General features: G+C 42.9%; 1 protein-coding gene across 3 annotated transcripts in view; it reads left to right on the top strand.

The window, feature by feature from the left end:
- The window catches only part of sik3 (SIK family kinase 3), a 124,498-nt gene that overhangs the window by 51,123 nt on the left and 47,891 nt on the right, over positions 1-25,484 (top strand). For 2 of the 3 annotated variants that reach the window (XM_054735898.2, XM_054735900.2), the window contains exons 4-11: positions 11,653-11,814; positions 11,899-12,023; positions 12,104-12,227; positions 22,797-22,915; positions 23,064-23,174; positions 23,255-23,389; positions 23,778-23,858; positions 24,384-24,493. In XM_054735898.2, coding sequence (XP_054591873.2) covers positions 11,653-11,814; positions 11,899-12,023; positions 12,104-12,227; positions 22,797-22,915; positions 23,064-23,174; positions 23,255-23,389; positions 23,778-23,858; positions 24,384-24,493 — 967 coding nt within the window. The remainder of the gene's footprint in view (positions 1-11,652; positions 11,815-11,898; positions 12,024-12,103; positions 12,228-22,796; positions 22,916-23,063; positions 23,175-23,254; positions 23,390-23,777; positions 23,859-24,383; positions 24,494-25,484) is intronic. The other variant, XM_054735899.2, reaches the window with a different exon arrangement.

The following is a 25,484-nucleotide window of genomic DNA, read 5'->3' as shown; positions in this document are numbered from 1 at the left end:
GAAGAAAACTCTACTTCAGACCAATGCTCACCAGGATCCAAGTAATATAGAGAGACCTCACCCACATGGACCGTAGCACCACGTGGAACTGTTACCCGTAAGGTTTTAGAGGGAAGCTCAACTCGTGTAGACACACCAAACAGCTCAAAGCAAACTTCAGCTTCTCTAGCAGGGGTATTAAGTAACCAACGGTTACCAACAACAACAGCTTTACTACTCACAACGTGTGAATGTGGTTTCACAGTCATAGGACATTTAGATTTACCTGACAACTCATCAATGCCACACACACCACCAGCTCCGCCATGCAGAAAAGGTGTGCCTGGACACAAGAAGTGTAGACCACGGGTGAGAGAACACACACGCAAGTCCGGGACTAACCTGACGTGTGGCGCATTCTCATGGTACGTGACGACCGGAGGCGTATGTAACCTGACATGAGTGTCATCAACCCAGTTACCTACATTCACCACATCTCTTAATCTATATCAAATCAAATCACTTTTATTGTCACGTCACATGTGCAGGTACACTGGTACAGTACATGCGAGTGAAATTCTATTGTGCGAGCTTCACAGCAACAGAGTTGTGCAAAAATACAGTAACGTAAAAACAAGCAAAATATAAAAATGGCTAATCTAAGTAATAATATGTATAGTATGTAAGGTATATACATTACTAAATGTGTGTGCTAGTATTTTATTTATTTATTTATTTTCTGCGTGTGTGCGTGTGAGTGTGTGTATAGTGTGTATATACATGTTCAAATGAATAAAGTAAACAATAAGATAAGAGATATAAAATATACAGTGTTTGGTATGTGCAAAACAGTGGCATTAATGTACAGTATGGAGTGTGTAATGTTGGAGTTTCAGTAGTGATGGTGAGGTGTCTGTGAAGTGTTCAGCAGTCTGATGGCCTGATGGAAAAAGCTGTCTCAGTCTGCTGGTTCTGGACTGGATCCTGCAGTACCTCCTTCCTGATGGAAGTAGTCTGAACAGTTTATGGCTGGGGTGACTTGAGTCCTTTATGATCCTCCCCGCTTTCCTCAGGCACCGCTTCCTGTAGATGTCTTGGAGGGAGGGAAGCTCACCTCCAATAATCCTTTCAGCACACCGCACTACTCTCTGGAGAGCTTTGCGGTTGTAAGCGGTGTTGTTGCCATACCAGGTGGAGATGCATCCAGTGAGGATGCTCTCAATGGCACAGTGATAGAAGGTCCTGAGGATGCGGTGGCTCATTCCAAATCTTTTCAGTCTCCTGAGAAAGAAGAGGCGCTGCTGTGCCTTCTTCACTGTATTGTTCGTGTGCACTGACCACGTAAGATCCTCAGCCAGATGAACTCCAAGGAAACGGAAACTGCTCACCCTCTCCACAGCGTCGCCGTTGATGGTGATGGGGGTGTGTATTCCTCTGCACCTCCGGAAGTCCATTATCATCTCCTTTGTCTTTGTGACGTTGAGGGTGAGACGGTTGTCCTGGCACCAGTGGGTCAGGGCGCTGATCTCCTCCCTGTAGGCCGTCTCATCGTAGTTGGTGATGAGACCGCAAACTTCACAATGATGTTGGAGTTTCTCGTGGCCGTGCAGTTATGGGTGTAGAGTGAGTACAGGAGAGGGCTCAGCGCACACCCCTGCGGAGCACCAGTGTTCAGTGTGATGGGGGATGAGGTGGTGCTGCCCAGTCTGACCACCTGGCGTCTGTCAGACAGAAAGTTAAGGATCCAGCTGCAGAGGGAGCTGCTCAGTCCTAGATCCTGCAGTTTCCTGTCCAGCTTCGAGGGAACAATGGTGTTGAATGCTGAGCTGTAATCTACAAACAGCATTCTCACATACGTGTCCCTCTTCTCCAGGTGTGACAGGGCAGTATGGAGTGTCAGGGCTATGGCATCATCAGTGGACCTGTTGTGGCGGTATGCAAACTGGAGAGGGTCCAGTGAATCGGGCAGTGAAGAGCAGATGAAGTCCCTGACCAACTTCTCGAAGCATTTGCTCACGGTGGGGGTCAGGGCTACAGGTCGCCAGTCATTCAATGAGGAGATGGTGGAGGATTTGGGTACAGGGACAATGGTGGCCATTTTGAAGCAGGCTGGGACTACAGACAGAGAGAGGGAAAGGTTGAAGATGTGTGTAAACACTCCAGCCAGCTGAGACGCGCATGACCTGAGGACGCGGCCGGGAAACCCGTCCGGACCAGTAGCTTTGCGTGCGTTCACCCTCCTGAAGCAACTCCGCACATCCTCTTCAGACGCAGTGTGCGCACTGACGTCATCCTCGGTGCGCTCACTGTCCGGTCTCATGGTGTTCGCTGTGTCGAATCTGGCATAGAATGCGTTTAGATCCTCACACAGAGAGGCAGTGGTCTGCGGTGTTCTGGTTTTCCCTCTAAAGTCTGTGATTGTGTTTAGTCCCTGCCACATACTCCGGGGGTTGTCAAACTATTGCTCCACCATGTCTCTTTACTCACATTTGGCTGCTTTGATCGTCTTCCGGAGTTGGTAATGTGCGTGTTTCTAGTCTGATGTGTTCACGGAGGCAAAGGCGGTGCTCCGCGTCGTCAGCGCCGTTCGCACACCTCCATTAATCCAGGGTTTTTGATTTGGGAAGGATTTAACTGTTCTGGATGGGACAACATCTTCCACACATTTCCTGATAAATCCACAGACTGAGTCTGTGTACTCATCAATTTCTCTAGCAGCCGCATGAAACATTTCCCAGTCCGCACGATCAAAACAATCCTGCAGCGCAGACTCCGATTGGTCTGACCAACGATGCACCGCCCTCAGGGTTGGAGCTTCCCGTTTCAGCTTCTGTCTGTAGGCAGGTATAAGCAGGATGGAGCGGTGATCTGATTGGCCGAATGGGGCGCGGGGGAGGGCTTTGTACGCATCTCGGAAAGAGGTGTAGCAGTGGTCGAGTAGCCGTTCTCCACGTGTATTGAAATGGATGTGTTGGTGTAGTTTTGGTGAGACTTTCTTCAGGTTACCCTTATTAAAGTCACCGATCGTAATAAACGCCGCCTCTGGGTGTACGGTTTCCTCATTGCTGATCGTGCTGTACAGTTCTCTGAGTGCTCGGTCACTGTCGGTTTGTAGGGGAATGTAAACAGCCGTAATAATCACCGCTGTGAATTCTCCTTGTAGCCAGAATGGTCGGCACTTAATCATCAGGTACTCCAGATCCGGAGAGCAGAAGGATTTGACCGGGTGCACGTTCGCATAATCACACCAGCTGTTGTTGATCATGAATAACACACCGCCACCTCTGCTTTTCCCAGTAAGCTCCTGTGACCTATCCGCGCGGTGCACGGAGAACCCCGGTAGTTGTACTGCGGTGTCCGGTACTTTGTCCGATAGCCAGGTTTCTATGAGGCAGATCACGCAGCAGTCCCGCATCTCTCGCTGGAATGAGATCCGAGCCCGAAGCTCGCACAGCTTGTTCTCCAGGGACTGCACATTAGCCAGTAGTAAACTGGGTAATGGTGGTCTGTTAGTGTGCCGTCTCAGTCGAACCAGAACGCCAGATCTTCTCCCTCTGCGTCGGCGCTTGCGGCCTCCACGGGCCCATAACAAAGGCGTCTCAGGTGAGATGAATGGGGGATCTGCAAACGGCGGGTCCGTGATGAAAAACCTGAACTCCGGAAAGCAATGAGAAAATCCGTCTTTTATGTCCAGTAAGGTTTGTTGGTCGTACACAAGGATACATGTGCTACTCGTGAAAAAATAAAGAAAAAGAAAAAGTAGTAAACACAAAAGACAGCTGTTGCTTGGTGGAGCTTGCGACGAAGCAGCCATACTCGGCGCCATCTTGGGCTCTCAAGCATCTGGATCGACGCCTAACGGGATAGCACTGCCCAACGAGAAAGCCAGGTGAACCTGAAGAGTAATTGGGGCCTCCGAGGTCACCCTAGCAATCGCAGACCGGACCATGTCCTGGGACACGAGGTACGAAGGGATCCTCCCCATGAGGAGAAGGTCTGGTTCCAAAACATGTTTTGGGTTTAATAGATCTAGTTTACACTCATGGCAACTCTGAGGGGGTTGAATTTTTTTCTCACTCTTCTCTTTAAGTGTATTAAAAGCCTAAAATTCTGTATAATTAATGAGCATCAGACCCATGTGACCGCAGAGCTAACTCCGGGGAAGGCCTCAGTCTGAGCCTCTGCCTCACCTGAAAACTGTTCCACCATTTTCAGTCTCTCAACTTAGACCATTAGTTATAGCGTTTGTGCGTTGTTTTTGGATATTATTTGTGCAATGGTTGGACAAAATGACTTGCTGTGGTATTAATTGCACTAATAGAGCGTCCAAGGAGTATCCACTTCATTTTTTCCGGTAAGTAAAATTATATTTATGTATTTTGGGTCACTGCCGCTTTTGCACTAGCTGAGCTCATCAAAGTAGCTAGCTAACTACCATTTTAAGATGTACTGCTTAACCATGAAATTTAGATGTAATACAGTAAAATAATTAATAGGGTATATGTCGATGGGTGTAAAACCCAGTGCATTTGACATAAAAATGGGTTGAAATGTGACATGTTGGTGGAGCTCTCGGAGGGAGACTTCTGTGTTCTTTCCTTCCACCCGGTTCTCCCCAGCGGTCAGCCCGGCGTATCTCTGACCGATGCGGCGCCTGTCTGCTGCGTGGGCTGACCACTTGTGGAGCCCTCGGACTCGGGGAGAGACCTGACCACAGAAATATTGCAGCTCGGTGAGTTGGTTGATAGTGCTTGATGTTAGTCCCCAGAAGTCTGTATGTCATCAGATGAACTCACTCGTTTTATTTTTTTTTTTTTGTGTGCATATTTGTAAAATAGTGGTGGTGGAGAGCGACTAAATAACTAATCTGTCCACATAGAGCCGCAACCGGGTGCCCTGTTCTCCTGGGAACTAGTGCAGTTTAATAAAATGGAAATTAGTTAATAAAATTGATTATTAAAAGGTTCATATCCTATCCAATAAGGCGATAGACTCCAGTGGTTTGTTTTAAATTGTTTTTGTATAAAGTATGCATTTTGTATTACTCTTTATCCTAATTTTAGACCTTTTACTACAGGCCATGATAAGCTATTAAGTATTTTAAACCCATATGCTTAAGTAGTTCTTTGTATGAAGTTTTCCTCTAGGTGATCCAGAGAGGATTGACCTTTGGGTAAGCAACAAAAGAAGAGTGCTGGACTCCCAATTCACACTCCCGCTTGGACTCTGGTCAGTTTAACACGGTGCCATTACAGCCAAATAGCATCCTGAGTGACCATTGCTATCAAATCACAGAGTCTCCCAAATCACTTAAAAGGAGAGTTCTGTCAGCAAATGAAAAGGTACGTGTAGTTCAGAATAAGCTTAGATTGCAATCCCAGAAGACAAGGAGAATGAAGGAAAGAATTTCTTCTTTGAAAAGTGTCACCAAAATTCTTCAGAAGAAACTTCTAATATCAACTGAATGTGCCTCTCTTCTTGATGGTTTGGATGGTGTTCCAAAAGAGTTGTTTCAGAAAATAAATCAGAAGAAAAGATCATCTTTTTCTGAGAACTTGAAGCAATTTGCAACTACACTGCATTTTTACGCTCCTAAGGCTTATGACTTCGCTAGAGAACTCAACTGTCCACCTTTGGCCAAATGGCAACATTTTTCCAGTCTGGCTAAAAGTCTGTTTAGTCTGTCTCATAATCATGACAGTGATGTCAAATTGAACAACAGTTGTATTTGATTCTAATTTTAATGATTTTGTTTCAGGTGGAATTGCTGTGTGATTCCTGTGTCCTGTGGCCCATGACCTGTGTCAGCCTGGTTCTGGATGTGGCCTTGCTGAGTTATCTGTAGCAAGGTGCTCGGCTGTCTGGGAGGTGGTCTGAGTTGGTTCTGTGCTCTGTGATGGCTGCTGGTTTCCTGGTGCTTAGGGCGGTTCCAGAGTGCACCTGATCCTTCGAGGTCTCACACTTCACATCCCAGCACATGCACGAACACATGCTTGTTGGTGTTTGTTGTTCATGGTTTACATGTTTAAAGTTGTTCATCCCACGTTTTCTTGATGATTCTTAGAAATGTTTCTTTACAGGTGCAGCAGCTGGTTGCTGTTTTTTATGTTGGTTTCCTAGTTGTTTTTATTTTTCTCTCTTATTTACTTGTTTATCCTCTATCAACAGTCTTTATTCCAGATTGGTTCCGCATTTAAATGCTAATGTGGTGATACATAACCCAAACCAAAATTACAATCACATAAACTCGTACACAAAAGGTTCCTCTTGATAGAGCAAATCTGTTGAGCACATTCTGACAGACAGACGACCATTCTTCTGTCATGTTGCTGTACAGGACATTTTTAGAGCTTTTCTTTCTAAAGATAAATAGTATTACATTTAAAGAGCAATACTTTCACATTATCATTTTCCCACACTTTCTGTATACCTGTGTTTTGTTGTTTTTCAATAAAGAATGACAAATTATTTAAGTTTATGGTTTTTTTTAGCACACAAATGTCCATCTGTAAAAAATATCTACAAATATCTACAAAGCTTATATTTACTTGGATACATAACAGGTATGATTGGGCTTTGCAATTCGGCAGCCTCTAAGGTTTATTTTAGTAAGGTTTTTAAACCTAGTAAAGTTAGTAAAGAACACATTTTTATTGGCTGCTAAGAAACTGTTGGACTTAAAATGGGCCTGTTGTACAAATAACTTTGCATAAATGATTCTTCCCTCCTTTTTGTCTTAACCAAAGAAATTCCAGTAATTAGGCAAAAACATTAATTTTTTTACATTTAGAGTTAATAAAATAGGACACAAAGTGTCGGTACATTTAAAAAACAAAAACATTAAATAATAAAAGGGCCCAGACAGCTGCAGAGTGAGTGGAGCATTGGGTTGTGAAGGAAGAACAGAGTTGTCAACAGTGTTATGGCTATAGATAAATTACATCAGCAACACATTAGCTATAACAGTCAGGGATATGTTTATCCTATTTGCCTGAAAATATATCTGTCTTAAAGGTAAAATTCAAAAGCAGTGAGACTCCCACCTGGAAGTCTTTCACAGCTTTTGGAGCTTTAAGACAATTGGCAATATTAGTTAAAAATTTTATCATTTCCCCTATTTGTGAAATCAACTTTGTTTGACAAAAATGTCCCTGGACTGTCATGTCTGATGTGAGGATGCACAACAGCACCATTGAAGCTAGAAATAAGTGTAGCCATAACACTGTTAACAAACCTCCTGGCCTAATCAATTTTAGCAGGTTTTACACCTGCCATCCAGCTACACCTTTGGGTGATGGATGACATGATGATCATCATATGAGGATGTAGAAGGTGAAGCTGGTGCAGGTCCTCCATCATGTTGACCACCCCCATGTCAGTGCCGCCACAGTGGATGACGAGGACAACAGGAGCTGCTCTTCCATGCAGGGAGTGGAAAAAGAAGGGGAGAAGGTCTTTCCACCTCAGTCCGCCCCAACCGAACAAGGAGACACAGATGTCAGGGAGGCCAAGGTCGTCTCCGAGGGTCTCTGCAGCTCTCTGGGCACCACGCCTCATGTAGTTGTCTCCAATTATCCAAATGGCTATGGAGAAAAAAATAACAGGTTTGGCCTAGCTGTTTAAAGTACAAAACCATACATGAAGCGGTCAAGACAGGTACTTGGTACTTACACTTGCTGTGTTGTGTAGCCGACGTTGAAGACACACAGGCTACCATGGTGACCTTTTAACAGATCTAAGAAAAAAATGTAATAAAATAATGAAACTTAAAAACTCCCAGACCTCATTTCATGATTGCTAATCAGCTATGGCTGATTTATTGTTTGGATCACAGTGAGTTATACTAATTCTAATATATTTTTATTTCTATTATACATACATACTTTTTAATTATTATTTTCACATGACTGTTATCAGGCTCTCTTGTTCTGATGATAATTCAGTTTCTTCCAGTAAGTTATCTTGTGCTTACTTCATCTGTATAATGTCTCTTTACTTTTGGTGAATTGTACTGAGTCCAGAATAAAGGCTACTTGGCTGTACAAGATACAAACAAGTATTAAGTTTTAGAAATACATGAATTGTATTTAGCCTGCTAATTTATCTCAAATACTAATAACTACCGTATTTTCCGGACTATAAATCACACTTTTTTTCATAGTCTGGACGGTCCTGCGACTTATACACCAGAGCGACTTATATACTAAATTATGTAGGCTACTCTGCTGTGCTGCTGCGGGCCGGCTCCGGCCCAGGAGTGAGCTCCCCTGACCCGCAGGGAAGTAAAAACACACAGTCGTCACCTGACTGTGGCGCGCAGCTGCGGGCTGGATCCGGCCCAGGTTTCAGCTCCTCTGCCCCGCCATCACCTGCTGCAGCCTGTGGTGCGCTGCTGCGGGCCGGTTCTGACCCAGGAATGAGTTCCCCTGTCCCGCTGGGAGGGTTTCAAACACCGCCATCGTCTGCTGGAGACCGTGGTGCGCTGCTGCTCCCGCATTGTTTATTCTGTTATTGTTACCGGTACTTGTCTTGCAATGTGAAATGCTTGGTCTCAGATTTTGTAAGAAAAATAATAAAAATTCCCCCCAAAATAGTCCAGAAAATACGGTACGTTAAAAATATTGAAAACTTGCTCAAAAGGAAAATATATTTTCATTTAGGAAATAACTTATAAACTTACCAATTTAATACTTTTTTATCCACAGAAAGATAGTTTTCATGAAAAAGTGCCGCAAACCTCCAAGCGCCGCAAACCTCCACACAAACTCCGTGTGAGCTTCAAGTCGCCGGTGCTCCACAGAGTTAACTCCTGTTGTAGCTAGGTAGCTACCTCCATTAACTTAGCTCCCTCCTCCGCGTTAGCTTCAGGTTAGGTTGTAGCTAGTTCGACCGGGTGTCGTCATTTGACACTACATTCAAAAAAGTGATTTAATTAAGAATTATGAAGATGGTGGTATAAAAGCAATAGATTTTGAAATTTTGAATGGAGTATTAAAAATTAAATGGCTTAAATCCTTCTTAATAAATAGAGAGGAAATTTGGCATACAATTCCGAAATTTATATTTGAAAAAGTTGGAGGAATGGAATTCCTACTAAGATGTGATTTTGAAATCCTGAAGTTGCCTCTCAAACTTTCTGAATTCCACAGACAAGTCCTCATTTTTGGAAAAATGGTTTTCAAACATAACTTCAGCCCACATGATGTTCCGATATGGAATAATAGAACTATTTTGGATAGAACCAAAACCATATTTGTAAAAAGTTGGATGGACAGAGGAATTTGGTCAGTGACACATATTTTAGACGAAAATTGAAATATTCTTTCACTTAAGAACTTCAATCTCAAATATGATGTTGACATTTCTGAAATTGAATATAATAAGGTGATTAAAAATATCCCAAGTGCTCTGGTTCATCTAATTAAAGCTTCTATCGGTTATATATTTAACCCTGGACTCAAAATATTAGCAGTTGATGGGATAGAAATTTTCAATAAAAAATGTAATAATATTTTCCTGAGAAACAAATTAAACTAACCCAACACTCCGATTCTCGTTACTACGAAACTTTTCAAAAGAAGAAATTAAATTTTTGAGAACCAACTATCTAAAATTCTCTTTACCCCCAAAGTATAAAGAAGTCCATTTTAAAACCTTGAATGATATTTACCCATCTAACCATTTTATACAAATTAGATTTAAGTTCAATGTGGAAAAATGTTACTTATGCAAACAAAACGATGAATCGACCAAACATCTTTTCTATGAATGTGATAAAAATTTTATGATGTGGAATTCACTCCAGGATTGGCTAAACTCCAATCAAATTTATATAAACAATTTCACAGTTGAAGATATCTTATTTGGCATTATACTAAAAGATAAAAATAATGAATTTCTAATTAATAATCTCATAATCTTAACAAAATTGTTCATACACAAATGCAGATATCTCAAAAATCCACCTACGTGGAATAATCTCAAAAATGAAATTGAACTGCTGTTGAGATCCTTAGGTAAAATGTCCACCCCCAATGCTATAAAGCTTTATAATTTCATTATGAACACTAATCTCTAACCGCTTTTTGGATGGTATACACAATAATTCTTGTTTGCTCTTTAACTTCCCCCTTGTAAAATTTTTATTTATATACACATATAATTTGTTTTTTCATGCTGTCTTACTTGTATCCTTTCATGTTCTATTTTTGTTTTGATTTTTTTTTCTTTTTTGTTTATTGTCTTCTTACCCAAGTTGAATTGTATCTACAAAATGCAATTTGAGATGAACACGAACTTCGGAGCTACTCTGTAATGTCACGCTGCTAACAAATTTTGAAATGTAGTCGCTTTTGTTTGTTTTGCAAAGGTTCAATAAAAGTTCTTTTTTTTTTTAAAAAAAAGGGTTTCGTCATTTGAAACAAGCCTTACAGCCCCACCCTCAGCTCCACCTCTCTTCCCATTTGTGGAAGTGTCTGCGTAATCAGGACACAGCTACGGAGAGCAGTAAGGGACAAATAGTGAGTGTGATAGGGGGTGTAATCCTGATGCATGAGATGAGGATGCATCATGAATTTAGCTTAGCGTGATAGATTTATTCCCCTGGACAAGTAATAATTACTGGTAGTATTGTGACATTTGAGACATATATCTCTAGCTCTTGTGTGTGTGTGTGTGTGTGTGTGTGTGTGTGTGTGTGTGTGTGTGTGTGTGTGTGTGTGTGTGTGTGTGTGTGTGTGTGTGTGTGTGTGTGTGTGTGTGTGTGTGTGTGTGTGTGTGTGATCTAGAGATATAGATAGGTAATGGAGTTTTAAGATTTTTTAAAGGAATACTGAAGTCTTTTATCCTATTGTCTGTGAAGGGGTATCATTATGTATTCATGTATTTACTGGTAAATAACTTCCAAAATGTCTGAATTGTCAAAATAGAAAAAATCGTGATAAAATTGTGATTTTGCAAAAACAAAATTGTGATATGATTGTTTTCCATATTGCCCATCCCTATGTGAAAGTTTATTTTAATATAAAAGTCCTGGTCGTTTTCCTTGTGGTGAATGCAGAAACTCAAATCATTTAGTCTCAGAGTGCCGTCAAACGTATCAATCAATACTTTATTAGTCCCACGTATTTCGTGTCTGAAAGGTGTAAAACAGTGCCTTCTCTTTTTAAATAGGAAGTCGTGATCAGGTAAAGACGACAGCTGTGGTAGCGGAAAGTGGGGCTAACGTCCTCCTTGTGTTGCGCTAACATAACATATTTAAAGTCAGAGTCAATGCCTGGGTAGAGATGCATTTCATCCACACTTCCTGTTAGAAAATGTGTCATATCGACAGGTGAGTGGCTGAGCCTGGTGGAGGTGCAGCTGCCTCACCTGGAGACCAGTGCAGTGCAGCCACGTAGTAATTTGCTGACAACGTCACGGTTTTCAGCTTAGCCATCAGCCACAGCTGGTTTTACATGAATGTGGAGCAGAGTTTTTACCTGAAGATGGAGACAGAATTATGGTTTGGGGCTGAAATATTACATTTAGAGTAAGTTGCACTAAACTGCCACACTAATGATTACACATGTGTACAGCACCATTAGACACTCATCTATACAGGTTACCAGCAAAACAAGTTATTTATTTGCTCTTTAAGAATAGCTGAGCCTGACTCATGGCCTGCTTTCACAGACCACCTGGTGGCTCATGGCCGCATGGCGGAAAAGGACGCCAGGAAGAAGTTCAAGCAAATCGTGGCAGCAGTCCACTTCTGCCACTGCCGGAACATCGTCCACAGAGACCTGAAGGCTGAGAATCTGTTGCTGGACCACAACCTGAACATTAAAATAGCAGGTGTGTGTCCCAGCACATCCACTTGTCTGCTCTGTCTCCACTCCCTCAACAGGACAGCTGTTTAAACTGTTTCTTCTTTCTCAGATTTTGGCTTCAGCAACATATTTTCTCGTGGTCAACTGTTGAAGACGTGGTGTGGCAGCCCTCCGTATGCTGCTCCAGAACTTTTTGAAGGCAAGGAATATGATGGACCCAAAGTAGATATCTGGGTAAGTGGCCCAAGCCTTCCAGACGACATGATTTGTTTGAGTCCATGTGCTAATGGCCGGTTTGGCTTTCCTCTGTGCAGAGTTTAGGTGTGGTGTTATACGTGTTGGTGTGCGGCGCTTTGCCCTTTGATGGCAGTACTTTGCAGAATCTGCGAGCGCGTGTCCTCAGTGGGAAGTTCCGCATACCTTTCTTCATGTCCACAGGTAAGACTTCCTGTTCCATCAGCCCAATGGAACTGAAACACACAGATCAAGGGAAGCTGTAGAGAAAATCCTTCTGTGCTTTCAATACAAGAATAAGACTCTGCCTTTCAACGTGGAGCAAACATGAACATTAAAGTGACAATGTGTATTTCCCTGGCCATAGGGGGCAGTAGATAACTAAATCATTGCAATCAAGCAGTATTTTTGTGTTGGAGTAAGACCTTACCAACGGATGCCCATTAGGGTCAAAAAGCCCCGGGGAGTGCAAACTTCAGCTAAATAACAAGCACATCAGATTCCCTTTCGTCACTGACAACAAGTGAAGAGATAAATGTGTAAAACAACATTTATTCATGGTGAAAGTTCTGTAACAGTTTGTTAAAAACCAGTTAATACATTTTGTCCTCATGGGCTCCTGTAGAAGGAAGCATGTCATCTAATATGGCGTTGCCCAGAGACGTAGACCCGCTCCATGCACTTTAGACCTGATTTTATGGTTGTATGTTGCAAAGCTGCCAATATTTGTCAACAACTGGGCATCATTTCATTCATGTTCAACAACATTTTGATAGATATTCCAGAGTTTAATGGTAAAAACTACACATTGTCTCTTTAACTAATAAAAATGTTCAAGTAGGTACCATGGTAGTGTAATCATACTGTTAATGTGCTCCAACAGTATACATACCGATATACACCCACACACGTATGTATGTACAGTATGTATGTATGTATGTATATACTCTACTGATCACAAGTTTTAGAACGCCCCTTTGTTTCCAGTTATTTATTGCAGTTTAAGTCAATCAAGTCCAATGAATAGCCTGAAATGATACAAAGTTAAGTGGTGAACTGCCAGAGGTTAAAAAAGGTAAGGTTATTCAAAACTGAAAAATAATGTACATTTCAGAATTATACATTAAGGCCTTTTTCAGGGAACACCGCTGTTCTGCAGCAATGGAGGTTGATCAAGCTTTGAAAGCTGGTGCTACTAATTCCCACAGATGTTCCAACTGTTCAGGATTACTTACAACCCCCTCTGTCTGCATAAAAGCAGTGTTGGAACATACTGTGGTGCCATACCCTCGTGAGCATCAGTTGAACAGTATTGTACTGCAGATAATAGTGTGTTGCTACAAAAATGGTGAGAAAAAGACAATTAACAATAGAAGAGAGACAGACCATCATAACACTTAAATGTAGGTTGTTCCTACAGAGAAATGTCAAAGAAAGTCAAGGTGTCAGTGAGTACAGTTTCCTTCACCATCAAAAGACACTCAGAAACTGGGGCAAACTGACAGGAAGAGGTCTGGGAGACCTAAAGCCACAACTGCATCAGAGGACAGGTTTCTCTGAGTTAACAGCTTGTGTGATAGGTGGCTCAAAGTACAACAGCTTCAAGCACAGCTTAATAGTAGTCGTAGTAAGCAAGTCTGAGTGTCATCTGTGAAGAGAAGACTTGGAGCTGCAGGTGTGACAGTGTGAGTTGCAGCAAGAAAGCCACTGCTAAGACGTCAGAATAAGAGAAAGAGGCTTGCCTGGGTCATGAAACACCACCATTGGACTACTGAAGACTGGAAGAAGGTATTATAGACTGATGAATCCAAATTCGAAATCTTCGGTTCATCACGCAGGATCTTTGTACGCCATCAAGTAGGAGAAAGGGTGGTTGCATATGGTGTGTGTGTGTGTGTGTGTGTGTGTGTGTAAATACATATATATATATATATATATATATATATATATATATATATATATATATATATATATATATATATATATATATATATATATATACACACACACACATACACATATTCGCACACATACAGGTCCTTCTCAAAAATTAGCATATTGTGATAAAGTTCATTATTGTCTGTAATGTACTGATAAACATTAGACTTTCATAAATACTAAATTCATTACAGACAACTGAAGTAGTTCAAGCCTTTTATTGTTTCTAATATTGATGATTGTGGCATGAAAACCCAAAATTCCTATCTCAAAAAATTTGCATATTTCATCCGACCAATAAAAGAAAAGTGTTTTTAATACAATAAAAGTCAACCTTCAAATAATTATGTTCAGTTATGCACTCGATACTTGGTCGAGAACTGCGCTGCTCTGGGTGGCTGCATATTGGAGTAGCTCTGTTGACTATATGTAAGTTTTGCCTTTTCTTGGACATTTTTTCTTCTGGTTTCTTGGGAGGAACGGTATTTTTTTGGACATTTTACTTTTCTGTTTCTGGTGCTGTGAAGCTTGGAGGATTTTAACTGCTAATTTTTCACTTTTTGAGCATTTGTTATGATGTGTAACCATGGCAACAAGCTGGTTTACAGTCGGGAGCAGCTGATTAACGTTGGGAAGGCTGAAATAATACCTCAACTGAAGCCACAAATCCCAAACGAGCTAAAATGCAAGAAGCGTGGGTGCAGAGCAGGAACAATTCAATTCAATTCAAAAATACTTTATTAATCCCAGAGGGAAATTGATTGCTGTAGTAGCTCAGAATAATAATAATAATCAAGTCATCAAAGAGTTATTGTATATTACAAAACGGAGACGGAGAAAGAGGAAATTCAAACCATCTCTTCCATCGATCATAATGGGCAATGTGAGATCACTGGCCAACAAGATGGATGAACTCCAAGCCCTTTCAAGGACTCAACCAGAGTATCGGCAGTGTAGTGTTATGTGTTTCACTGAGACGTGGCTACAGGACCATATCCCCGATTCCAGCGTCTCTCTGCCAGGATTCCTGACTGTACGAGCAGACAGAGATCTGAAGAGGAGCGGGAAAAGAAAAGGAGGTGGAGTGGCAGTGCTTGTCAAATACAGATGGTGCCATCCTGGTCATGTTTCAGTGAAATGTCGTCTCTGCAGCCCAGATGTTGAACTCTTGGCAGTAAGTTGTCTCCCAAATTATTTGCCAAGAGAGTTCACCAGTGTAGTCTTGGAAACTGTTTATATTCCACCTTCAGCCATTGCTGAAAATGCATGTGATGCCTTCAGTTCCATTGTCGCTAAGCTACAAACCCAGCACCCCAACACATTTGTGGCTATATCTGGTGATTTTAATCATGCCTCGCTCTCTGCTACACTTCCAACATTTTAACAGTTTGTCAGCTGCTCCACCAGAGAAAACAAGACATTGGATTTGTGTTATGCAAATGTAAAGAATGCATACATGTCCAAAACAAGACCACTTCTGGGACAATCAGGTCACAATCTTGTTTTTCTCTGCTCAGAATACAAACCACTTGTTCAAAGGTAACCTGTGTCAAGAAGAACTGTGAGAAAATGGTCACAGGATGCTGAAGAAGCCCTGCAGAGTTGTTTTGAGACCACAGATTGGATGACTCTCTGCCAAGGATATGAAGAGGACATCAATGCCATGACTGGATGTGTCACTGACTATATAAACTTCTGTGTGGACAACATCATACCCACCAGAACAGTGAGATGCTTTGCTAATAACAAACCCTGGATCGCCAGTGAACTGAAGAATCTGCTAAATGAGAAAAAAAAGAGCCTTAAAGGAGGGAGACAGGGAATTATTGAGGAGTATACAGAAGCAACTGAAGATCAAGATCAGAGACAGCAAGGAGGCATACAGGAAAAAGCTGGAGAACAAACTACAGAAGAACAATATCAGAGATGTCTGGTCAGGGATGAAGAAGATCACAGGATTCAAGCAGAGGAAGGATTGCACAGATGGCAGCCTGGCCACAGCTAATGAACTGAACAAGTTCTTCAATAGGTTCAGTTCAGAAACAAACCCAGCATCCTTCTTGCCTGTCCCCAGCCAATCAGACATCCCATCCTCCTCTGACTCACCATTTTCCTTTCACACGCCAGCTCTTTTGTCCTCTAACACATTCATGGACTCTTCTGGTTCTATAAATCTGTCTTCAACCAAGTCAGGAGATGATGCTGCCCCATTTACCTCCCCCTCCCACCTTTCTATCTCTAGAAGTCAGGTGAAGAGGCAGCTGGAGAGACTGAACAGGAACAAGGCTATAGGTCCAGATGGTGTCAGCCCCAAAGTACTGAAGGCCTGTGCAGAGCAGCTCTATGGGATTCTGCAGCACCTCTTTAACCTCAGCCTGGCCCAGGAGAAGGTTCCAGTCCTGTGAGAGACATCCTGCCTTGTTCCAGTTCCAAAGACAACTCGCCCATCAGTCAATGATGGCTACAGACTGGTTGCCCTGACATCCCACATCATGATGGTCCTGGAGAGACTCCTGTTGGTCCACCTGAATAAGCAAACTTGAGCATATCAGGACCCGCTGCAGTTTGCTCATCGCCATGGAGTCGGAGTTGAAGATGCCATCATCCAGCTGCTTCAACCAATCCACTGTCATCTGGACAAAGCAGGCAGCACTGTGAGGGTCATGGTCTTTGATTTCTCCAGTGCATTTAACACAATCCAGCCTGATGTACTTTTCCAGAAACTCAAGAAGACACAGGTGGGGGCCTCAACTATCGCCTGGATTAAAGACTACCTGACAAACGGACCACAGTTTGTGAGGCTGAAGAACTGCACATCAAACCAGGTGATCAGTAACATTGGAGCACCACAGGGGACTGTATTCTTACCATTCCTTCTCACCCTGTACACCTCAGACTTCCAGTACAAATCAGAGACCTGTCATCTACAGAAATACTCAGATGACTCTGCAGTTGTCGGGTGTATCAGAGATGGACAGGAAGCTGAGTACAGAGAGCTGGTGGAGCGCTTTGTGGCATGGTGTGGAAACAATCATCTGACCTTGAACGTGAACAAAACAAAGGAGATGATTTTAGACTTCAAAAGAAACAGGGTGGAGTCAAACACTGTTTCCATCATGGAAGCAGAAGTGGAGATGGTTGAGGAATACAGATACCTTGGAGTTCACCTGGACAACAGACTGGACTGGAGAAAGAACAGCGAAGCCATTTGCAAGAAGTGGCACAGCAGACTGCTTTTCTTGAGGACGCTTAGGTCATTCAATGTCTGTAGCAAGATGCTGCAGATCTTCTACAAGTCTGTTGTTGAGAGTGTAATCTCTTCAGCCGTCGTCTGTTGGGGTAGCAGCATCAGAAGCAGGAACCTGGAAAGGCTCAACAGCCTAATAAAAAGGCTGGTTCTGTTCTGGGGACGACTGTGGAACCACTGGAGGAGATAATGCAAAGAAGGATTCTCCAGAGAATCAAGAAAATGATGGACAACCCTGAGCATTCTCTTCACAAGACTGTCCGACAACAGAAGAGTGTCTTCAGTCAGAGGCTTCTTCAGTTTGGCTGCAACACTGACCGCTACTGGAGATCCTTCCTGCCAACAGCCATTGTAATATACAACAACTCTTTGATGACTTGATTATTATTATTATTCTGAGCTACTACAGCAGTCAGTTTCCCTCTGGGGTTAATAAAGTATTTTTGAATTGAATTGAATTGAATCCTTTTGCAGATATGACTTCTTCAATGCGGCATGGCATGGAGGCAATCAGCCTGTGGCACTGCTGAGGTGTTATGGAGGTCCAGGATGCTTTGATAGCGGCCTTAAGCTCATCATGAATGTTGGGTCTTGCGTCTCTCAACTTTCTCTTCACAACATCCCACAGATTCTCTCTGGGGTTCAGGTCAGGAGAGTTGGCAGGCCAATTGAGCACAGTAATACCATGGTCAGTAAACCATCAACTATAGGTGTGAATCTTCACTTGTCTTCCGATTCGATCCGATTGCGATTATTTGGTCAACAATTCAATTCAATTCGATATCCTGATGCATCATGATTATTTCATATTGATTTGTTTTCATTGATAAATAGAAGATGTCAGATAATTGCTTTTTATTTATTTTTATCAAAATCTTAAATGGCACAACCCGCCATCCCTCAAAAGCTCTCAATTCACAAAAGGTTAGGACAAAACATTTTAAACATTTAAGAAGATTTAACAAAGTAAAACCATCTGTTTCCTCGTTCAACACCACACCTCAGACTGAGAAAAACATGCTATTGCAAACATTGCAAAACCTCACAAAATCTAAAAATCTACTGAAAACCTACAGGACACATAATGTAATAATAAAATACATAATGTGTTCATATATGAGTGTTTAATGTCTCTGAGCAGCTCTAGAGTCGAGGGTGTCAGAAATAACACCAAATGAAATGTTTGACTTAGTTTGTTATTTTATTTGAACCCAGTGGTTCATTTCTGAAATGTTGGAGAATGAATCAAGTTCTGTTTGATGCAGAAAATAATAAAACATAAAACAAATTCTACACTTCCAATAATATTTAAGATGTGTGTTTTATTCTTTCTGATAATAACACCAGCAGAAGGCTGTGGGCAGGATTAGGATTAAATTACCCAGCTGATGGATCTCCTACACTAACCAGCTAACTACAAACCTTTCCACTAGGGTTGTCACGATACTAACATTTCAAACTCGATTCGATACTTGAAAAAAAAACTCGATACTCGATTTCGATACTATTTAAAAACACCAATTTATTGAACTAGTTTATTCAAAAAATAACATTCCTCAATTTATATTGCAAAAATTAAATGTTAAGAATTAGTGTATAAAGTGCTTAAACCTTTCAAGTGTCAGCATTTTTTAAAACGTGCATACAAAAACTGGCGAAAGTTAACACTTTAAATTATGAATTGTCTCACTATATATACACTATATGCAGAGTGATGTTTTGCTGCTTAAACTCTGTTTAAGGTGCATTTTTGTCATAAGATGTAATGCCATATGTTTTGGTCTGTACTTTTGAAGAACTTTGTTGGTCAATAAAGAGAGAAAATTAATTTCTCCACAGTAGGACAACGGTACATCTACCGGTAATCTTAATTAAAAACAGATTGGCGCACGGCAGTGACGTCATTAAAAGCGCCGGTTAATTAGCCGCAGCTAGTCTGTTTACGCCTGGAAATCCTAGACCCGCTCCAAACGGAACAGGGGAATCACGTTAATGATTCCTAACAAAACCTTTCGACATGAAGACGTGTTTTGGTGCAGATAATGTCTTATTTCGAGGCTGCACCATGGGTGGATATGCACTGATGGCGATTCGCCGATGCATCTAAATACCCCGGGGAATCCAAGTAGCACCAAAGTTGTCAGCGTGAGTAAACAAACGTACTGCGTGCTAGAAATTAAGTCCGGGTTGCAATAAACTGGAGTTTTCCTTTAAGCACATAAGCATGAATATACAACTACGTGTCAGACTTGGTATGCTAATTAAGTTGGGCTGTGAAGCGCCTCCCAAATTCGCTGTTTATGTTTTTGTTTACTTGGCAGACAAAACTTGGATCGGAGACAACTCGCGTGGGAAATTGCAATGTAGCCATGCGGCGTCTTCTTCTTCTGTTTGTCTGGGAGGCGGAGGCTGCTTTACGGCATCTGGCTGTCGTGCTTGTCGGTGTACTTGAAGAAGGCTATGTATAATGGTCCATAATATCGATACCACAGGGATGGAATATCTAATTTAGATACCACTTTTAGTATCGATTTATTTCTAGGTATCGATTTTTTTGACAACACTACTTTCCACTAAACTGTCCTGTGGGACCCTCACCATGTGACCCTCATGTCCATGCTGTCTCTGGAGGAGCAGATAGGAAACAATATCTCCTGTAACTTAAAATGAACCTGTCATGTCTTGCGGGAGGCATCTAACCCAAGACATGCAGAATCAACACAGGACTCAGGAGGTAAGTAAAAATAAAGTATTTTATTTGGAGAACGGGAACTAAAGGTGCACTGGAAGTCCAGTGAGTAGGGTGCCGTGAGGCGTTATTCCGGAGTTCGAACTCAGCGAGCAGCGGGGCAGGTGATGAGCCGAGGTGAGCGAGGGCGGGGGTCCAGCAGAGCGGGGATGGTGAGGACGCGGAGAGGAACAGGAGCCGTGGAGGAGGATGGGACGTGGTCCTGAAGATCCGGGGTTCTCGGCGAAGGAGGTGATGGTATTCCTAAACGGTGCAAGCAGACAGGGGTTCAGAGGCGAGTCCGAAGTCATAATCCAAGAAAACAGTCCAAGGTCAAAAATCCAATAATCCAAACACGAGAAGTCAAACAAGCGAACAAGCAAATACGATTGGCTGGAGCTAACCAAAACTGTAGCAATCATCCAGCGTCGAGTGGTGGGTCCATCCTCCTTTTATACCAGAGCCTCTGATTACGAATGCAGTACAGCTGGTGTCCTCTCCGCTCCTCACCTGTGGAAAGAGTACCTCAAAGATGGTTTAGTGAGGAGGAGCACTCAGCTCGGCTCGTGGATCATGACAAAACCAAAGCTTCCTCCCAGCTTCTCTTTAAGCTGAATTTAACATCAGTTTATCATCATGAAACAAAAGAATAAAGTGGAACAAGAGCTTCTATCTTCTATTTCTCTCTCCTTTTAACTTCTCCGTGTCCCTAAATAAAAGAGACAGACGATCACGCTTCAGCTGCTGTCATTGACCCCGCCGCTCCCCAAGACCGGATCTCCCAGCATCGCAACACTCGGTCTGACTGAGCGCTTCCAGGAGAAATAATAATTAAATTATGAAAATAATAATGCGTGTTTGGAGCATCGGTTTGGAGGAGCGTCCTCCGATCCTCTCTCTTGTGTGAGCAGACGATGTCTCTCTCTCCCTCTCTGTTGCTGTGCGAGCGAGCGAGCGCGCCACGTGACAACCCACTCAATTAACATAATTCACGGCCCAAATCCAACAGAACCGTTCGGCCGATTCGGTTCCGGTTCGTTCTCAGGTTACAACTCCAGCGCTCAGCGCTGCAGTACCACATTAAGGCGGAATCACTTGGTAAATGTGGAGGACGCTCACTCTGACAGATTTGGATGCTGCGCTGGTGCCGCCGTTAAAAAAACAAAACTACATTCCACTATAATCGATTTTGGCGGACTCTTCTACGATGCAGAATCTGTTATGTCTGCATCCCAATGCATCGATTATTTGATTATTTTCCTCAGCTCTACTATTTACCAGTGGTTTTGGCACTGTGAGCAGGTGCCAGGTCGTGCTGAAAAATGAAATCTTCATTTCCATAAAGCTTTTCAGCAGATGGAAGCATGAAGTGCAGTGCTCCAAAATCTCCTGATAGCTAGCTGCATTGACCCTGCCCTACAGTGGACCAATACCACCAGCTGACATGGCACCCCAGACCATCACTGACTGTGGGTACTTGACACTGGACTTCTGGCATTTTGGCATTTCCCTCTGCCCAGTCTTCCTCCAGACTCTGGCCCCTTGATTTCCGAATGACATGCAAAATTTGCTTTCATTCGAAAAAAGTACTTTGGACCACTGAGCAACAGTTCAGTGCTGCTTCTCTGTAGCCCAGGTCAGGCGCTTCTGCCGCTGTTTCTGGTTCAAAAGTGGCTTGACCTGGGGAATGTGGCACCTGTAGCCCATTTCCTGCACACGCCTGTACACGGTGGCTCTGGATGTTTCTACTCCAGACTCTGTCCACTGCTTCCGCAGGTCCTCCAAGGTCTGGAATCGGTCCTTCTCCACAGTCTTCCTCAGGGTCCGGTCACCTCTTCTCATTGTGCAGCATTTTCTGCCACAATTTTTCCTTCCCACATACTTCCCACTGAGGTGCCTTGATACAGCACTCTGGGAACAGCCTATTCGTTTAGAAATTTCTTTCTGTGTCTTACCCTCTTGCTTGAGGGTGTCAATGATGGCCTTCTGGACAGCAGTCAGGCCAACAGTCTTACCCATGATTGCGGTTTTGAGTAATGAACCAGGCTGGGAGATTTTAAAAGCCTCAGGAATCTGTTGCAGGTGTTTAGAGTTAATTAGTTGATTCAGATGATTAGGTTAATAGCTCGTTTAGAGAACATTTTCATGATATGCAAATTTTTTTTAGATAGAAATTTTGGGTTTTCATGAGCTGTATGCCAAAATCATCAATATTAGAAACAATAAAAGGCTTGAACTACTTCAGTTGTGTGTAATGAATCTAATATATATGAAAGTCTAATGTTTATCAGTACATTACAGACAATAATGAACTTTATCACAATATGCTAATTTTTTGAGAAGGACTTGTATATTCATTATGGTTACCTTGTCAACGCCTGTGTGATCGGGGAGCAGGGAATTCTGGAACAGGGTCCGAAATCACAGCATAGCTCCAGAAGGATCTCCTCCATGGTGATCAGTGCGCTCATGGAGAGCGCATTCCCTCCAGAGAGCACGCTCTGCCAAATCCTCCAACACTGATCAACCATGATAAAATGTCCGATTCTCATTGGTCACATGTGTCCATTGACATAATTATTTACTGGGTAAAATACTTGATGGATGAGAAACGTGTGGACGACTGAGACCTTCAGTGCTGCAGTTCCCCGTTCTACCACTAGATGCTGTTTAGAGCTGTTCTTGTGTTTAGGAACGTTTGACACACACGTACAAACCGGTAAATACAACACGATGTGTAAAGCTGGTCTACGGAAGAGCTGTTTGTAAGTATGGTTGATGCATGAGGGCCCAGGTGTGTTTTTTCATGTGTGTGTGTGTGTGTGTGTGTGTGTGTGTGTGTGTGTGTGTGTGTTTCCAGACTGTGAGTACCTAATTAGACACATGTTGGTTCTGGAGCCCAGCAGAAGGTTGACAATGGAGCAGATCTGTAAGAACAAGTGGATGAGACAAGGAGACCCAGACCCAGACTTTGACAGGGTGAAACCTTCATCTTCATGCTTTTTATACTTTTTGTTTATTGCAAATGCGCCTCACAAAAGTAGTGAATGCTTTTAAACTCCATAGACATGTTGAGTGTACAGCAGGTTTTCCTGAATCTGTTTCATTCAAGTTTTCTTTCCTCTAGTTGATTGCAGAGTGTGAGCAGGTGAAGACTGAGAGAGATATAGAGCTGATCAACGAGCAGGTCCTGATGGCCATGTCTGAGATGGGCTTAGACAGGGAGCGTACACTTCAGGTCTGATACAGGAGCCTGAAGGGTCCAGATCTGTCTCTGCTCTCAGCATCGTGTCAAATTAAATGTCCTTTCCTCTTCAGTCCCTGCAAACTGATGCATATGATCACTACAGCGCCATCTACAGTCTGCTGGCAGAACGGCTGAAAAAACACAAGACGTTGCGTGTTGCCCAGCCCACTCCGCGCTCTATTAGCTATCCGCCAAACGCTGTTCAGGTAATCCTTACCGTAATACGCCTACTGAGGTCTTTGTAGGTTTAAGAGCTTTGTCGTTGATGCAGAAGTGTTTACGCTGGGAGTTTTTATTAAACTAAGGAATACCAGCTTTTCTAACCCAAAAGAAGCTGACGGAGCAGTTTAGCCACGTGGATGACTAACCTTCCAGCCGTTGTACCTGAGCCCTGTCCTAACCCACATCAGCCAATCCCACAGCTCTAAGAAGATTGTTAATAAAGTAGTGCAATCCTTATGTAATCTGTGTGTGTGTGTGTGTGTGTGTGTGTGTGTGTGTGTGTGTGTGTGTGTGTGTGTGTGTGTGTGTGTGTGTGTGTGTGTGTGTGTGTGTGTGTGTGTGTGTGTGTGTGTGCGTGTGTGTCATGCCCAGCAGACAGACCCACAGGGTAATCCTGTTAGCATGACCGTTCCCCACGTCCAACTCATCAACCCTGAGAACCAGATAGTTGAGGTGAGTCTCATTAATCTTAACCACGACTCTGAGCTCATAACAGCTTTTACTTTGAAAAGTTTACTGTCATTTTCTGTGACATAGTAAAGATTCTACTATTCATGTTTTCTACGTGCGTGGACTGAGGTCTTTCTTCTGGGCTGTTATCAGTCTTGCGTTCAGGCTCACACACACACACACACACACACACACACACACACACACACACACACACACACACACACACACACACACACACACACACACACACACACACACACACACACACACACACACACACACACACACACACACACACACACACACACACACACACACACACACACACACACACACACACACACACACACACACACACACACACACACACACACACACACACACACACACACACACACACACACACACACACACACACACACACCATTCAGAAGCAGTGTTTCTGATAGAAGAGTCCACCATGTTGTGTTTCACACTGGGCTCGTCTACAGTGTACGCTAGCAGCTCTGTCTGTGTGTTGTCTAGCCCGAGGGGAGCATGGCCCTGGACAGTGATGAAGGTGAGGAGCCATCTCCTGAGGCAATGGCTCGCTACCTTTCAATGAGGCGGCACACTGTGGGGGTTCCAGACCAAAGGTGAGTCAGGAACAGCTGCTTCAGTTACAGGTAAAACTGGAAAACTAGTTTTAAGTTTGTCAGTAATTCAACTTCAAACGTGAAACTGGTCATCATCAGATAAACTCATGCTAATCCAGACATTTCAGCGTTTATTTGTTATAACTGCTTACAGCTGATGACAACCCCACGTTGAAAATCTAGACTCAGTCACACTCTAATCAGTTAATGAATCCAGAACCCCTGCTGAGGGTTCCTGAGCCTTTAGATGGGCTCTCAGTCTGGTTCAGTGGGAATCACAAACATGAGGAAGACTGCTGACCTGACAGTTGTGCAGAAAACTATTGACACCCTCCATAAGGAGGGAAAGCCTCAAAGGTTAATTGGAAAGGAAGTTGGATGTTTCTGAAGTGCTGTATCAAAGCACATTAATAGAAAGTTATGCGGAAGAAAACAGCAGGGATGACCACAGCCTGGAAGTGATTGTCAGGAAAAGGCCATTTAAAGCTGTTGGGGGCTTTCACTTGGAGACTGGAGATGGTGCATCACGACTCGTAGGGTTGGGCAACGAGCATCGATTGGAACCAGGAACAATTGTTAGTTTTTCCCGGAATCGTTCAAAGTTTTTTTTTTCCGATTCTTAGAATATTGACGGAAGAGGAATCCGCGGCCGATCTCTGTGAAAAATAAACGTGATCTGCAAATTGTGATCAACGCTTTTCAGAGCTGATCACACCGGCTGTCTGTGTGCAGCACCGAGTCCCCCCTCCCCCCACCCAGATATAAACAAATGCGTCTGCCGAACTTTTACTCCGTGATGTAAACTTTAACTCCTGCAGCGTAGAGGAAACTTGTTAAATACGTCAACACGGTGGATTTAATAGAAGCTTTAAAGAACAAACTCTGGACGGTGTGAGGTGAGTTTGTCTCACTGCAGAAATAAAAACACACACGGAGCGTCAGCAGTCAGACGCAGCCGCTCACCAACACTCGTGTGTGTGTGTGTGTGTGT

Source organism: Nothobranchius furzeri, chromosome 13 (genome assembly GCF_043380555.1).
Source record: "Nothobranchius furzeri strain GRZ-AD chromosome 13, NfurGRZ-RIMD1, whole genome shotgun sequence".
In the NCBI taxonomy this organism is placed as follows: Eukaryota; Metazoa; Chordata; class Actinopteri; order Cyprinodontiformes; family Nothobranchiidae; genus Nothobranchius; species Nothobranchius furzeri.
The sequence above is the reverse complement of the archived record's forward strand: the minus strand, read 5'-3'. Positions and strand labels throughout refer to the sequence as shown.